The sequence below is a fragment of the Giraffa tippelskirchi genome, chromosome 7 (genome assembly GCF_054371585.1).
Source record: "Giraffa tippelskirchi isolate mGirTip1 chromosome 7, T2T-mGirTip1v1.2.pri, whole genome shotgun sequence".
In the NCBI taxonomy this organism is placed as follows: Eukaryota; Metazoa; Chordata; class Mammalia; order Artiodactyla; family Giraffidae; genus Giraffa; species Giraffa tippelskirchi.
The window spans coordinates 86,328,974-86,346,681 of record NC_137281.1 but is presented as its reverse complement, the minus strand read 5'-3'; the positions used below and the strand labels follow the sequence as shown (position 1 = coordinate 86,346,681).

The following is a 17,708-nucleotide window of genomic DNA, read 5'->3' as shown; positions in this document are numbered from 1 at the left end:
CTGGAGTCAGAAGCCCCAGATTTTGGTTCTAGGGCTATAATAAGTGGGTAGGTCCAGGCACATTACTTCTCCCCTGAGTCTCTTAATGTAAAACCTGAGAATAATGATACCTGTTCTCCCTCCCTCATAATATTATGACAATAAAATATGATTTCACTTGTGAAAGTAACTTACATATGGTGACGCTGTATAGAGAAGCAGGTGTCACCATTTAAGTAATTAGAAGGCACCAGCTCTTAGGATGGCTAGGAGAGAGGGAATAATTTTTCAGAATTCCCAAACTAAGAACACTGCAGTAAGCAGTGTGGAGAGAAAGGAATGATTCCAAAGCATCTCTCAGGCTCGTTTCAGATGATAGCTAATTCCACCAGAGGGTTTATTTTTGAAAGTAAGGTTCTAATTATTTTGAAAAGAGGCAGTGGGCAATGAGAAGACTGTTTGTTTAAAATCATTTTAAGTTGGATAAGCAGGGAAACAATTTTATTTGTGAATCTATAATGAATGGGTTTACAGCAATTCAGCAAAAATTTGCCAGAAAATGCCTAAAGCCAGCTCTATTGAATAAAAAGAAATAGGTAATAGGCTACAATTCACAGCACAGGAGCTGCAAGAGACATTTCAAGATTTCAGGCAGAACTGCAATGTGTCCATAGGAAGCCAAATAAAGCCAGAGGAAGGGCTTTACCGCTCATTGGAGGTTTGTAGTCGGATCCCAAGTCTGGCAGCCGGCTTCCTTTCCCTGCAGACCCCGAGGCTGAAGAAGAAGAAATCATGTTAGTAACAACCTACTCCATTGGTGTGACAAGTCTACTTAACAGTTAGTGAGTGTTTTCTACAAAAAAAAAAAAAAAATTTTTTTTCAGTCTACGCTGTCCATAAGGAAAGGAAGTAGCACATACACACGACAGGGGAAAATATAGCCTATTTGTGCAAAACAAACTAAGGTAGAGCTATCTATGCAATGAGGCATCTGAAAGGCTGACACTCCTGTTCCATGGCTGTATCCAGGGTGTAACAAGGCTGTCCCTTGCTGTTAAGGTTTCTCTAGCCCAAGAAACAGTTGCTGAAAAACTGCTCAGAGCACTTATGGCAAAAGCAGCTTCTGGTGGAAAAGGAACCAAGGGGACCATTAAAGAAATGGGTTCTTCCGAGAGACTGGCTTGATCTGGCTGAGCAGGTGTCAGTAGTGTTTGGATTCTTTTCTCAAAATACGAAGCTGCCTTTCTAAATATAAAGTTACCTTCAGTGGGAGCAGGAAGGCAAGCAGAGGTTCAGATTAGGTTCTGTTTCTGCTCAGTCAACCTAAATACCCAAAGATAAAAAATCAAAGTCTCCCCTCTGGTTGCTCACAAAGACACTGTCTCCTATTCCATCATCATGGAACATAAGAAGTGAGGCTGCTGACCTTGAGCTTGGAACCACCTCACATGCAGGCCTCAGAAAACACCTGGGGCTGGAAGGCAGTCTCAGACTTCTCTTGAAGAGGTCTGCAGGAACTGCAAGGTAAAGCTGATCCTTGGTTCATCCAGCTCAACAGACTGCCTGTGCTGGCAAACCAGCACCATTAGGCACTAACTGTTGGACTTTTGGCAAGTTATTTAGCTACTATTCGGAGAAGGCAATGGCACCCCACTCCAGTACTCTTGCCTGGATAATCCCAGGGACAGGGAGCCTGGTGGGCTGCTGTCTATGGGGTCACACGGAGTCGGACACAACTGAAGCGACTTAGCAGTTAGCTACTATTCTGGGGTCTTGGTTTCCTCATTGTAAAGCAGTGATGATAATGGCACCTGCTTCACAAAAAGGTTGTGAGGATTAAATAGAAATTTAATCCCATAAAATATTTTGAATACTGCCTGACACACAGTAAATGTTTTATAAATATTAACTACTAAATAAATCCTTGGGGAAGAATCTCATCCTACACTCCACAGAGAGCATGAAGCTTCAGAAAATGCTTATAAATTAGAGTTATTTCTACAAATAAAGCTTGACTAGAAATGCATAAACAAGATGTGTTGCTGTAAAACATTATAGCTAATATCAAGTACCTCTATTAAATTATCACACTTGGAGGAAATGGAAGAAATTAAAGTCTGAAGGTTTCTATGCGTAGTTCATTTAACAGAATAAATCCAGAAATGAAAAAAAAAACCCCACTTTCTATGTTCCAGAAGCTCAAAGTCCTCAAAGGTAAAGAAGTTCCTGGGTATCTAAGGGGCATGTTCTAGAATTTTTTTTTTTTTTTTTGACTCACAGTCCTCAGACCATTTTCACTGTCCACACCTATTACTTTACTTCACTTCTATTGTCACCATTCCTCCCAAATGGCACACACCACATGTCAAGATTCCACTTGTTCTTTTCACTATGATAAGCTGGCAGAGATGGCAAGGCCCATGTAAGGCTCTTCATAGTTAAGATACTTCTTTGTCAGGCAGCCCATATTTAAGCCAAACTACTCAGAGTAACACATTATATAAATAATTACCAATGAACACTTTGCCAATAAACCAATTGGTTTAACTCCTATATTTCTTAATGTTTTCCTTTTATATTTAACTTATGAACAAGAAATCCAAGGATTAGCCAAATACCAAAATAAATATGGGCAAAGAATTTTAAATACCAAAGGGGTGGTGTAGCTGAGAACTGCATCCTGGCTTATGGGGTGAAGTGAGGGAAGAAAATGAGCATATATATACTCTGTACACATTCAGTGTTGTTACTGTTCTATTCTCATGCTTAAGGCAAAGGTTCTACCATGATCATGGTGCTTTACACACACACACACACACACACACACACACACACACACGGGCATGTTTGCAGTTTTCCCAACATACAACAAAAGACTCATTGAATGCAAACACATTTCCAAACACATTTCCAAAGCCCTGAAACCTCACACACACACACACACACACACACACACACACACGCACGCATGTTTGCAGTTTTCCCAGCATACAACAAAAGACTCATTGAATGCAAACACATTTCCAAAGCCCTGAAACTTGAAACCTCAAACTCTGAATCTTCCTTGCCATTAACCAAGATCCAAAGACTTTGTATTTCTAAAAACTACTCTTAAAGAATAAAAGCAACTATCCAATTTACTTTAACTGCTCCTGCTACAGAAAACAGATAACCAACTTTAGCTGACGTCCCAGAGATGAAAATCACAAAGTATAGTTCTCTCTCCACCACAGCAACTGCAGTGAAGAGACTATGCTGATAGATAATTTCCAGAATGGTGACACTGAGGCCCATACTTCCTAAACTTCCATTGTACACTGTCTCTATCCTCTCATAAAATAAGCAAATATATTTAAGAGAAGAAATGGAAAAAGAGCCCTGAATTAAGCTTGCAACAAGAGAATGGAGAGCAGTAATTTTGTGAAAGATAATCATACAATTCAGTAGGGTACATTTGTATATTCTCTGTTGAGGGAGGAAAAAATCAAATTGAATTTGATTAAACTTTTCTTTTAGAGACATCAATAAAATTCTAGATAATACAAATATGACAAATTGGTGTGCTTGTTCTCATCATGGCCCAAATCCCTCTCTGTATCACAGAATTTTAGTGTCTTAGCACAAAGGATAATCTGACCCACATTTAAGGACTATCTCCTCACACCTGTGGAAGTCCAACCCAGTTTTTTTTCCTGCCAGTCTGTTTAGCTCCTAAGTAGATTCTCCAGCTTTTCAGATACCCCAAGTGCCACAAACATGGACTCAACTCTACTTTGGCCAATAAATATGTGATTTTTAACACACAGTACTGGTACTGATTTTCAGGAAAAAACAAAAACAACAAAAAGCTAATAGTAGGTCACAAAAGAGAGGAAAGAAAAGAGAGGCCAGCTACTCATTTACCTTGATCATTAGCCATTTTATCAGAGGAGTCCGCTAACAGGCCAAGCACAAGGGAAGAAAAAAACAAGAGCAAGGATCACAAGCTTTGAAGATGGGACAGGCAAAATTTTTAAAGGAAAAAAAATAAAACCCCACAAACTTCCAAGCACCTTGAGTCTTCTTTTGCGTGCTAAAAGAAAAGAAATCCATATACGTTTTCCATATTTCCACAGACTCAGTCCCCAACTTACTTTTAATTCCTAAGCTCATGTGGTTCAATATTTTACTGTCACTTTCTTATCTAGAGTTTTCTTTAAAGGGTCCCTTTTGTCTCTTTCTCTCTATAAAGGTCAGTGAACAAGCCTTTCAGGTTAAGAGCCTGCATGTGTTGAAAGAGAATCATCCGTCACAATAACACGCTACTACTCGATCTGGGAACCAAGAGAATCCCATCTGATCTGACTGGTTTAGATCACTGCAGTTCATCTGCCTCAAGCAGCCTGGAGTCAGAGTTCCCCTGTCAATGATATGTTTAGGTCAGTAACCTAGGCAGCACTGATTTGGTGGTCAAGGGGTAGGATCATTTTCAGATACATGCCCACACTGTGGCTCATCAGCACATCATCAGAACTTCCTGTATCATCCAGTCTCTACATGCTAAAGTGACATGTACACGCATAATCCCACTCAAGAGACACACAACGGAACACTCTGTTTGGGGGCCTTTACCTTTGGGTGTTCTGAACTGGACAGCTTCAGACATGGGCCCCATGCCCTTCGAGTTCCGGGCTTGGATTTTGAAGTAGTATGGTGTGTCAAGTGTTAATTCTTGTATCTGGTGAGTCAGCCTGTTTCCCACAACAGGCTCAATAACCCAGTCGTGTATCTCTGCATTCACATCCGTGCTGTAATATATGATGTAACCTATACAAAGGAATTAATGGAAAAAGAAACCTTATTCCTGCTCTTTCTTTTGCAATCAGTAATACTGTCAATAAAAGATATATGTTACAGCATACACAAATAGAGAACTAGTTACAGATTAAATTAGCAATAGTAATATGTATTTTAAATGCTACACTAAATATAATACAGAGAAAACCACAATTTCAACAGTGCCAGACTATAAATTATTATCTGTATCAGTAGCTGAAGTAATAAAAGTAGTTAAGATAAAAATATAGGGTTAACCACGCACATATGGAAACCTTATCTTCGACAAAGGAGGCAAGAATATACAATGGAGAAAAGACAATCTCTTTAACAAGTGGTGCTGGGAAAACTGGTCAACCACTTGGAAAAGAATGAAACTAGAACACTTCCTAACACCGTACACAAAAATAAACTCAAAATGGATTAAAGATCTAAACGTAAGACCAGAAACAATAAAACTCCTAGAGGAAAACATAGGCAAAACACTCTCCGACATAAATCACAGCAGGATCCTCCATGACCCACCTCCCAGAATATTGGAAATAAAAGCAAAAATAAACAAATGGGACCTAATTAAAATTAAAAGCTTTTGCACAACAAAGGAAACTATAAACAAGGTGAAAAGACAGCCTTCAGAATGGGAGAAAATAATAGCAAATGAAGCAACAGACAAACAATTAATATCAAAAATATACAAGCAACTTCTGCAGCTGAATTCCCGAAAAATAAACGACCCAATCAAAAAATGGGCCAAAGAACTAAACAGACATTTCTCCAAAGAAGACATACAGATGGCTAACAAACACATGAAAAGATGCTCAACATCACTCATTATTAGAGAAATGCAAATCAAAACCACAATGAGGTATCATTTCACACCAGTCAGAATGGCTGCTATCCAAAAGTCTACAAGCAATAAATGCTGGAGAGGGTGTGGAGAAAAGGGAACCCTCTTACACTGTTGGTGGGAATGCAAACTAGTACAGCCACTATGAAGAACAGTGTGGAGATTCCTTAAAAAACTGGGAATAGAACTGCCATATTACCCAGCAATCCCACTGCTGGGCATATACACCGAGGAAACCAGAATTGAAAGAGACGCGTGTACCCCAATGTTCATCGCAGCACTGTTTACAATAGCCAGGACATGGAAGCAACCTAGATGTCCATCAGCAGACGAATGGATAAGGAAGCTGTGGTACATATACACAATGGAATATTACTCAGCCATTAAAAAAAATACATTTGAATCGGTTCTATTGAGATGGATGAAACTGGAGCCCATTATACAGAGTGAAGTAAGCCAGAAAGAAAAACAACAATACAGTATACTAATGCATATATATGGAATTTGAAAGATGGTAACGATAACCCTATATGCGAGACAGAATAAGAGACACAGATGCATGGAACAATTTTATGGACTCTGAGGGAGAAGGTGAGGGTGGGACGTTCTGGGAGAAGAGCACTGAAACATGTATATTATCATATGTGAAACAGAACACCATTCCATGTTCGATGCATGTGACAAGGGCTCAGGGCCGGGGCAATGGGAGGATCCAGAAGGATGGGATGGGGAGGGAGGTGGGTGGGGGGTCCAGGAAGGGGAACACATGTAAACCCATGGCTGATTCATGTCAATGTATGGCAAAAACTATTACAATATTGTAAAGTAATTAGCCCCCAACTAAAATAAATAAATTTATAAAAACAAAACAAAACAAAACAAAACAAAAAAATATAGGGTTAAATACTCTCAAAAGCTAGGAAATTACATAAGGAAAACATCCTAATCATTCCAACATTCTGTACTTCAAGGGTCTACTTCAATTAAGTTAATGCAGTTTTGAAAACCAGTAATGGCCTGACAGTGCTATTTGAACTCTCACCAGTGTGACTTCCCAGGGGATAAACCCCTAGGAGATGGGCAGCCACCTTTGCTAGAGTCTCCCAAACTTGGGGTAGGTGAAGTCACAGTGAAACATCACCTGATAGATCCACCAGAGGGCACTCTACATCCACAGTTGAGGAAGGAAGAACCACAACCACAAGCCTACACAGTGCAAAAAGGAACTGACAGCACCATTACTGGTTTTCAAAGACAAAATATAATGTAATCATGTCAAGTCATGCTTAATTCTTTTAAGGAAGAGGCAAATTCTAAAACCTAAATTAAATATGACATAAAGACTGGGGATTTAAAGAAAGGGATTCCTACTGAAAGATGAAGCGGGACAGTGCTCAGTTCAGTTCAGTTCAGTCCCTCAGTTGTGTAAAACTCTGAAACCCCATGGACTGCAGCACGCCAGGCCTCCCTGTCCATCACCAAATCCCAGAGCTTACTCAAACTCATATCCACAGAGTCGGTGATGCAATCCAATCATCATCCTCTGTCATCCCCTTCTCCTCCTGCCCTCAATCTTTCTCAGCGTCAGGGTCTTTTCCAATGAGTCAGCTCTTCACATCAGGTGGCCAAAGTATTGGAGTTTCAGCTTCAACATCGGTCCTTCCAATGATTTTTCAGGACTGATCTCCTTTAGGATGGACTGGTTGGATCTGCTTGCAGTCCAAGGGACTCTCAAGAGTCTTCTCCAACACCACAGTTCAAAAGCATCAATTCTTCAGTGCTCAGCTTTCTTTATAGTCCAACTCTCACCCCCATACATGACTACTGGAAAAACCACAGCTTTGATTAGATGGACCTCTGTTGGCGAAGTAATGCCTCTGCTTTTTAATATGCTGTCTAGGGTGGTCATAACTTTTCTTCCACGGAGAAAGCGTCTTTTAATTTCATGGCTGCAGTCACCATCTGCAGTGATTTTGGAGCCCCCAAAAGTAAAGTCTGTCACTGTTTCCTCATCTATCTGCCATGAAGTGATGGGACCCGATGCCATGACTTCGTTTTCTGAATGTTGAGTTTTAAGCCAACGTTTCCACTCTCCTCTTTCACTTTCATCAAGAGGCTCTTTAGTTCTTCTTCACTTTCTGCCATAAGGGTGGTGTCAATCTGCATATCTGAGGTTATTGATATTTCTCCCAGCAATCTTGACTCCAGCTTGTGCTTCATCCAGCCCAGCATTTCTCATGATGTCCTCTGCATATAAGTTAAATAAGCAAGGTGACAATATACAGCCTTGATGTACTGCTTTCCTGATTTCGAACCAGTCTGTTGTTCCACATCTAGTTCTAACTGTTGCTTCCTGACCTGCATACAGATTTCTTAAGAGGCAGGTCAGGTGGTCTGGTATTTCCATCTCTGGAAGAATTTTCCACAGTTTGTTGTGATCCACACAGTCAAGGGCTTTGGTATAGTCAATAAAGCAGAAGTAGATGTTTTTCTGGAACTCTCTTGCTTTTTCAATGCTCCAGAGGATGTTGGCAATTCGATCTCTGGTTCCTGTGCCTTTTCTAAATCCAGCTTGAACATCTGGAAGTTCACAGTTCACGTATTGCTGGAGCCTGGCTTGGAGAATTTTGAGCATTACTTTACTAGTGCATGAGATGAATGCAACTGTGCAGTAGTTTGAGCATTCTTTGGCATTGCCTTTCTTTGGGATTTGAATGAAAACTGACCTTTTCCAGTCCTGTGGCCACTGCTGAGTTTCCAAATTTGCTGGCATATCAAGTGCAGCACTTTCACAGCATCGTCTTTTAGGATTTGAAATAGATCAACTGGAATTCCATCACCGCCACTAGCTTTGTTTGTAGTGATGCTTCCTAAGGCCCACTTGACTTCACATTCCAGGATGTCTGGCTCTAGGTGAGTGATCATGCCATTGTGATTATCTGGGTCATGAAGATCTTTTTTGTATAGTTCTTCTGTGCATTCTTGCCGCCTCTTCTTAATATCTTCTGCTTCTGTTAGGTCCATATCATTTCTGACCTTTATTGTGCCCATCTTTGCATGAAATGTTCTCTTGGTATCTCTAATTTTCTTGAAGAGATCTCTTAGTCTTTTCCATTTTTCTCTATTTCTTTCCACTGATCATTGAGGAAGGCTTTCTCATCTCTGCTTGCTATTCTTTGGAACTCTACTTTCAAATGGGTATATCTTTCCTTTTCTCCTTTGCTTTTAGCTTCTCTTCTTTTCACAGCTATTTGTAAGGGCTCCTCAGACAACCATTTTGCCTTTTCTCATTTCTTTTTCTTGGGGATGGTCTTGTTCCCTGCCTCCTGTACAATGTCACGCACCTCTGTCCGTAGTTCTTCAGGCACTCTATCAGATCTAGTCCCTTAAATCTATTTCTCACTTCCACTGTATAATCATAAGGGATTTGATTTAGGTAATACCTGAATGGTTTAGTGGTTTTCCCTACTTTCTTCAATTTAAGTCTGAATTTGGCAATAAGCAGTTCATGATCTGAGCCACAGTCTGCTCCCCGTCTTGTTTTTTGCTGACTGTATAGAGATTCCCCACCTTTGGCTGCAAAGAATATAATCAATCTTATTTCAGTGTTGGCCATCTGGTGATGTCCATGTGTAGAGTCTTCTCTTGTGTTGTTGGAAGAGGGTGTTTGCTATGACCCATGCATTCTCTTGGCAGAACTCTATTAGCCTTTGCTCTGCTTCATTCTGTACTCCAAGGCCAAATTCGCCTGTTACTCCAGGTATTTCTTGACTTTCTACTTTTGCATTCTAGTCCCCTAGGATGAAAAGGACATCTCTTTTGGGTGTTAGTTCTAGAAGGTCTTGTAGGTCTTCATAGAACCGTTCAACTTCAGCTTCTTTAGCATTACTGGTCAGGACATAGACTTGAATTACTGTGATACTGAATGGTTTGCCTTGGAAACGAACAGAGATCATTCTGTCATTTTTGAGACTGCATCTAAGTACTGCATTTCGGACTCTTTTGTTGACTATGATGACTACTCCATTTCTCCTAAGGGATTCTTGCCCACAGTAGTAGATAAAATGGTCATCTGAACTAAATTCACCCATTCCAGTCCATTTTAGTTCGCTGATTCCTAAAATGTCGGCATTCACTCTTGCCATCTCCTGTTTGACCACTTCCAATTTGCCAAAATTCCAGGTTCCTATGCAATATTGCTCTTTACAGCATCAGACTTTACGTCCATCACCAGTCACATCCACAACTGGGTGATGTTTTTGCTTTGGTTCCATCTCTTCAGTCTTTCTGGAATTATTTCTCCAATGATCTCCAGTAGCATAGTGTGCACCTATCAACCTGGGGAGTTCATCTTTCAATGTCCTATCTTTTTGCCTTTTCATACTATCCATAGGGTTCTGAAGGCAAGAATACTGAAGTAGTTTGCCATTCCCTTCTCCAGTGGACCACGTTTTGTCAGACAATGCTAAGAAATGCTTTTCAGTTTCCTTTGTTGTTCAGTTGCTCAGTTGTGTCTGACTCTTTGCAACCCCATGAACTACAGCACACCAGGTTTCCCCGTCCTTCACTATCTCCCTGAGTTTGCTCAAACTCATGTCCACTGAGTTGGTGATGCCATCCAACCACCTCATTCTCAGTCACCTCCTTCTCCTCCTGCTCTCAATGCCTGCCAGCATCAGGGTCTTTTCCAGTGAGTAAGCTCTTCACATCAGGTGGCCAAAGTTCTGGAGCTTCAGCTTCAGCATCAGTCCTTCCAATGAATATTCAGGGTTGATTTCCTTTAGGATTGGCTGGTCTGATCTAGTTGCTGTCCAATGGACTCTCAAGAGTCTTCTTCAGCACCACTCTTCAAAAGCATGAATTCTTCAGCACTCAGCCTTCTTTATGGTCCAACTCTTACATCCATACATGACTACTGGAAAAACCACAGCTATGACTATATGGACCTTTGTCAGCAAAGTGACAAAGGTCACTCTGGTTTTTAATATACTGTCTAGGTTTATTATAGCTTTTCTTCCAAGGAGCAAGCATCTTTTAATTTCACGGCTGCAGTCACCTTAGGCCACCTTTTCATACAAAGGAATTTCGGGAAGGGTACTGTGGCTCCACAGCATACATTATCTGGATCAGAGGCAGGTTCTTCTCCCTGATAAAGCTGAGGAAGGCACAGTGCCTTGTACTCTGGAAGTCCAAGGGAAAATTCAAGGTCCTGTCAGAGGTCTAGGCCACCTTAGACTTTTAACTTTAGTTGTAAGAGCACAGGAAGCTGAAGTAGCAGTCCTGGGTGAAAAAAGAAACTATAAGCCTAATGGATATTTTTGAGCTTCGGGCTAAAAGAGGTGAATTTATATTTATTGGGTATCACCCTGTAGAGTTAGGCGGGGTCTTCAACCCCAAGACCCTGGTCATCTAGTCAAAGAGAGAAGAATAGCTCTCTTGAGGAAAATAATAAGTCTGTATGTTCTACCATAACCAAAGAATGTCTAGTGCAACCCACACCCATCAGAGTTTCATGACATACGGGTCAGAACAACCATCTGGCGACTCCTTTCTATGTCACTAAACGGTACCCCTTGCTTCAATTTCCAGGACCATCATGACACTTAGCACCCCCAAAAAAGGCCAGGTCAAGTCTTAAGACCCCTATTCCTCCCAAGAACAAGGCACTCTTCTAGAATGCAGGAACAGAGAACAGACACACACTCACAGGCATCTTTGGCCTCTTACCTGTAATCTTGCCATTGGCTTCAGAGGGAGGCTGCCAATTTACAATTATGGTCCTGGGTTTTCCCTCTTTACTCACAACTGTCACATCCTTGGGTGGAGAAGTAGGAACTACAAAAGAATAACACTTTCAGTAATTCCTGTTCATTTCAACTTAATTCACCATTTCCTCAACTCTCTCCATTTAGAAGGCACAATAAAGGGTACAGGCAAAAAAGATAAACAAAGAACTCATTGTCTGTCCAGAAATAGCCCCAAGAAAAAGAAGAATATGCAAAGTACCAAAGAGGAAATACCATATTGAGACGACAAAGAACAGGTATCCCAGATGGGGAGGTCTGGTAGGATGGTTAGGGAAAATTAAAAGCCACCTGTAGTCCCTGCTTGATAGATCAGGAGACTGAATATGAGAAAAGTTATGTGATGTGCCCAAGACTACGTTTTCTCCCCTAATTTGGATTATTTTGTTAGAATATTTTTAAGTGTAAAGTAACTTTGTCTCTACCTATAGTTGGCTCTCCAAACCAAATATGATGTTTGAAAACCACCATTCCCCCAAAGAATAAATGATTTACAAATTAATGTTTTATTATGTTAAATTTTCACTGAAAAGATACTGTCAACTATTAAAGGTTATTGCTCTGAAATGTAAAGCTGTTTATGGAACTGAAAAGCCAATTAAATAAAACAACAGTGCATCTGTGTTTCCATGGTAGTGGTGGTTTAGTTTCTAAGTCTTGTCTGAACCTTGCGACCCCATGGACTGCAGCCCCACCAGGCTCCTCTGTCTATGGGGATTTCTCAGGCAAGAATACTGAAGTGGGTTGCCATTTCTTCCTCCAGGGGATCTTCCCGACCCAGAGGGCAAACCCACATTTCCTGCATTGCAGAAGCCCCTTATGTTTCCATATTATGGCTGAAAACTTTTAATGTATTGATACTAGTTGGGAAATCAGCATATTAAGTATATCCTTACATTTACTCTTTTCCTAAAATACTAGAATTCTCCTGATATGAAATGGAAGGAAGCCCAGTGAAATGTAAACTCCTAATGGAATATCATTTATTACCTAATGAGCTGCAATGAAAGCACAAAGGTATTTTTAAAACTGGCAAAGAAAGCAAACTCAAGTTCTATTTAAGTTTTTTGTGCACTGAATTTTTTCCTCTCTGAATCTATCCCTTTTTTTTTCTCTGTAGGAAATTCAACCAACTGTGCCAAAGATAAGACTTCAGGGCCAAAACCAGTCTGGAGAAACTTTGTAGTTCCATTCTTTTCATTATTCACATAAAGGAGAGAAAGAAATAGGAAGGTGGAATAGACAGAGCCTCCCAATGGTTACACACATCCCCATGCCAGGGAAGTATAAGGGGCAGGAGGGCAGGCCTACAAGTGAGCAAAAAGCAAACAAAACTTTCAAATTAGATGGCTTGCTTTCCCCTTAATTTACTTAGCTGTATTTTTTCTTTCATGTTTACTTACAGACAAAAACCCTAAGAACACTCCAGCGGGAGACTTTATAAGGCACTAACCAGTTTGCAAGAAAGCTTCCCAGGCATTTTAGGAGAGCTCTGGTAAAGTGCTGAGGCTCTAGCAAGCATGGTATCGGTAAAGGGCAGGCCACTTCATTTTTTCTATCTCAATTTTCCAGGAAGGCAAGGTTAAAAACCATAATTCCTTACATCTACACAGTGCTGTATTACTTACCATGTGCCTTATTTATTGGGTAGTTTATTTTACCCTATCAAGTAGAAAAGACAGCAATTACCCTTCTTTTATAGATGGAAGAAATAGCTTCAGAGAGACTGGATGACTTGCTTATATAGTCAGTAGGTGGCTGACCTTGGAATTGAACTCATGTCTCATGATTCCTAAACTCTAGTACATTCTGCATTATTTCTTTCTGCTATTTGCTAATGTTCTTGAACAATGATGAAAAAAACAAAATTCTTCAGCTGAGAAAGCAAACACTGAACTCCAGCTGTAGTTGCTCACTATGTTCTGTAAATATGTCAATTCACACACTTAGTTCTTTCCTTGGGTAGTAAAGACAGGTGATGAGGCACCTCATGACTTGGGATGTGGTACAACATTAGCACGGACTTTCCCTGGCTTTCACATCCAGTGAAGAGAGGAAATGCCATGTGACAAAGTTCTGACAATACATACCTAATTCAAAAGTAGTCCCGTGGGCTGTCATACTCCATGTGCTTGATCTTCGACCTTTGGTCACCATCACAGAGAATTCATAGAGTGTATTTGGTTTTAAACCAGTCACCAAATAACTCAAAGTTGTTGCATTAGCATTCTGGAAACATATGAATCAAGAGCTTCAGAATCAGAAAATATGAATAATTAGCTTTTCTTACCCAGAGCGAATGTGCCAGTACCTTGTACTTGGTGTTTGCTGGGATGTTGGTTTTCCATCGGACTGTGTAGTACCGGGAGTCTGTAATCTTCTGGTGTTTGGGCAGGGAGTTGTCTGCCCAGGTGATCCTTATGGTGTCATGGCTCAGAATGGAAGCCTGAACTCCCACTGGTGGCATCATGGGAGTGGGATCTGGCACTGGAGTGTATGGAGCATTAATAACAAACAAATCAACTTCAGAAGTGTCTGGGGTAAAAAGTAATTAAAAATGGAAGTGACATTTTAACATAAACAAAAATAAAAGGGAAATGCAGGGTAATATAATGGAATGAAAGGTGAGAAATGGAGAAAGAGAAAGAGAATCCAGAGTTAATATATAACCATCATTCATTTAAAAGAATATTTCCACTTGTGTTCTTTCAGGAAAAAATTGCAGGAAAGCAGCTAGAGAAATAGTAACTAACTATTTTCTGTGACTGTAAACTGCATGCATATTGAATAGGGAAATAAAGTTTGGTAATCCAGTGTTCCCCGGTGGCTCAGACGGTAAAGAATGTGCCTGCAGTGTGGCAGACCTGGGTTCGATCCCTGGGTTGGGAGGATCCCCTGGAGGAGGGCATGACAACCCACTCCAGTATTCTTGCCTGGAGAATCCCCACTGACAGAGGAGCCTGGCGGGCTACAGTCCACAGGTCGAAGAGTTGGACACGACTGAGTGACTAAGCACAGCATACAACATTCAAACTTGACTTTTCTTTGTCTTAAAATTTTTTCTTCAAATAACTTGAAAATTCTACTTTCTATCCAAAAAGGATCATTAAAAGATGAAAACTGCTTTTAAAATCAAGGGTATTTTTCCTAAATAAGTAACACAAAGCTTATGATCTGTTTTGGTATTTCAATGAATGTGGTTGAATTTTGGGGATGTTGCTTATCACCCTGGACATGTAGGGGTCTCTCCTCTAAAATCTGAATCTGAATATCAGCCAATGGAAACTTAGCCTGGTCTTGGAACTGGGTGTGTGTGAAACCCACACAGGATCCAATTCAGATCTGCTGATGTCCAGGGTCTAAAAGCAGTACCACAACATGGCTTGCATTCAAGTAAAGCAAAGGGAACTCAAAGGCATTACTCTTCATGAAGGAAAGGTAAGCTGACAACATGCGGGAGTATTTTATACTGTTTCCACTAGACTCAGAGAACCCACTAATTAATCCCAAGCAGTTATGGGAAATGCCCCCGCTATCAAGGATTTAAGCGACACAGCCTTTATGAACTTAAGAAATCAGAGAACTCATTTGATAGAAGGAAAAGTCTATACTCATGTGTGTCCTGACCATATGCAACAGACATATTCTCTAAGTAGCACTGTCAAAACAAAGGCCAGAATGAGCCCAAAGGCACCATGTCACAGGTCAGTATGGAGGCATCCATTTGGGCTTTCCCAACTCTTGATCAGTTATTTAAGTACATACACACTGATTTAAGTGAAGGTTTTAAAATGGGTTTCCCATTTAGCTATGGTGACTAGTCCTTCCTATAACCTAAAATCTGAGGTGGCAGGGGCCTTATTTATGAATAACTGCCAAGCTAAAGCAACAATCTCCATTTGTGTATTTCCTACACAATGAAGACTAAAAATAACAGAAGAACTGCACACATTATAATCAGGGGCTTTGTTCAAAGATCAGGACACATACCAATTAGTTAAAGAAAATGCACCTTCAGGTGTAAAAATCACTAACACTGCGAGATTTTTTCTTATTGTAACAACTCTTAGAAAAGATAGCTAGGTAACATGACTTATGAACATTTCCTCTTGTATATTTCTAGCCACGCTATATTTGTAAGTCACATAAGAGAAAATAATTCCAAATTTGTTTTTTCCTATTACAGACTGATTTAAGAAAGTAGCAAACCGTTTATTTAAATATTCTCTTTTTCATCTTACGTTTTTTATTTTCTGACATACCAAAGCTATTTTTAAAAGAACTGATAAATTGTAAGCACACAGGAGCAGAAGACAGGACAGAACTATCAAATATGCAGTAATGGTATTGATCTTGTTAAGTAAAAGCATAAAAAGGGGGGACAGAGATTATCTTTTTAAAACAAATAATGCCAAATCTATACTGTATGCAAAGTATCCAGAGTACCTAGCAGGCAATACAGAGTCACAATTTTGTTTTGAGAAACAAAAGAGTATTACTGAAAGTGATAAATTCTTTGATTTTCAGTACCATTTAGAAAAATTTACAATTCTAATATATTCACTTCAGTAAATTTTCTCATTCAGATCTAGATCTAAATCATGTTTTACATATCTACAGAAATTTTACATTATTCTTTTAAAGATATTTTAATAGATAAATTAAAAGAAAAGTAATAAATATTTGGTCTCGTTTGTAATAAATGTACAGTTTATCAAATGGATGGTACATACAGTGTTATACTCTCTATATAAACTTATAAAAAGCACATAGAAAAATACTTTCCCAACTAATTCAAGTACTAATAAAGAAAATGTTGGATTTATCAATCTAATACATTTATTCCATCAATAACCTATATATTTTCTCAGAGATAAGGAGATCCTTTAACTTTTTTCTCCTTTTAGTTATAATTCACATAACCAAAAGATGAAAAACCACTTTTAATTCTCTCATGACTATGCTTTCTAGATCCCAACATATTAAAAACACGTGCTACACATTTACATAGAAGTGTTTACATGACAGGATTAATATTTTCTAAAAAGCAATGCAGGATTTAATAGAACTTTTCATGTTGAAAGCCCATTTACCCTCCTTTGAGGCCTGACCCTAAACTGCCATATCCTTCTCCTTCCACTGATACCCACAGGGCAGGCCTCATGCTAACATTCTACTTAAGCTGCTGGAAAAGATGCTGACAACCAGAGATGGACAGGATACCGTACCTGTGTGAGGTCTGGTCACAGCACTCTCGTACAAGGGAATACCTTCACCTACGTTGTTAAACGCTTTCAGGGTGATCACATAGTGAGAGCTGGGATCTGAAGGAAAGAAGCAAGTGGAAACACGTAAAAAACTCACTACAGAATTTTAAAAATTTACAGATGATTGTGTATAATCTTAACTGTAGTAAAAGCCAGGTCACATTTTAAAATTTTTTTATGTGGGATTATTCTGAGGGGTAGAGAGGAATGGAGATGGGAGCGTACAGAGTATAGAAACACTGGCTGAGATCGATTTCCTGTAGTCCCAGGAGCAAGGGAGACTGTTCCTGAACCTCCTCCTGGCTTCAACTCATCAGTGGTTTAGTTATGTTACTGTATAGTGAAGAGCTTGGATTAAAAAGAATAAACAGGATTTCCATGTGTTGGAAGCCCACAGGTGCAGCTTGGAATTAAACAAACCCCATTTCTTCTCAGAAGGAGGCAGCGATTGGAAAAGCGCTAGAGAAGGAGGAGACAAACTGTTAACCCAGTTAACCGCTAAAGGTCCTTAACTCTCTGGAATGCCAACCTCATCTAGCTTTCATGCAGACTTCTTGGTTGGAGAAGACATGGCCCAGGATTTCAACTGGCTAAGAAAGTGATCATGTAAAATGCTGCTAGTTAGATTTGGTGAAAAAGAGGGGTATTAAATAGTTGGAATAGCATTCATTCTTCTATTGGCTAAGGCAAATCAGGAAGATTTTGCTTTATCACATTCCTGATCCAGGCAAGGTTTAGTACAGGTACTTCCAAGAGTCTAGTTTCAGAAATGAAGACTTGGGTTCCACTGAAGTGTTGTAGGGTGGGAAGTTGACCCACACCACTCACTTCTGCTAAAGCTGGGCAGTTTTTCAAGGTGGCCACACCTCAAGTGGCCTTCATTTCTTCAAAAGCTGCTTGGTGGCCCATTTTCCAGATATCACTGAGTAATATATAAAGGCACCTGGTCTTCCAGTGTGAGAAAGAACTGATAACATATGGAATAAATAAGACTTA

At 39.8% G+C, this 17,708-nt stretch overlaps 1 protein-coding gene across 24 annotated transcripts in view; it reads right to left on the bottom strand.

Moving 5' to 3' along the window:
* NEO1 (neogenin 1) overlaps positions 1 to 17,708 on the bottom strand; it is a 230,586-nt gene that overhangs the window by 19,878 nt on the left and 193,000 nt on the right. For 10 of the 24 annotated variants that reach the window (XR_014060467.1, XR_014060468.1, XM_081513589.1 and 7 more), the window contains exons 16-21: positions 16,674 to 16,769; positions 13,757 to 13,932; positions 13,536 to 13,674; positions 11,369 to 11,476; positions 4,591 to 4,785; positions 686 to 754 (exon numbers count right to left, since the gene is read on the bottom strand). Coding sequence is in view for 21 of the 24 variants with exons in the window: in XM_081513589.1 (XP_081369715.1) it covers positions 686 to 754; positions 4,591 to 4,785; positions 11,369 to 11,476; positions 13,536 to 13,674; positions 13,757 to 13,932; positions 16,674 to 16,769 (783 nt within the window). In the remaining 3 variants the exon portion in view is untranslated. Of the gene's footprint in view, positions 1 to 685; positions 755 to 3,882; positions 3,916 to 4,590; positions 4,786 to 11,368; positions 11,477 to 13,535; positions 13,675 to 13,756; positions 13,981 to 16,673; positions 16,770 to 17,708 lie in introns of all 24 variants that reach the window. The other 14 variants (XR_014060466.1, XM_081513586.1, XM_081513595.1 and 11 more) reach the window with 4 other exon arrangements.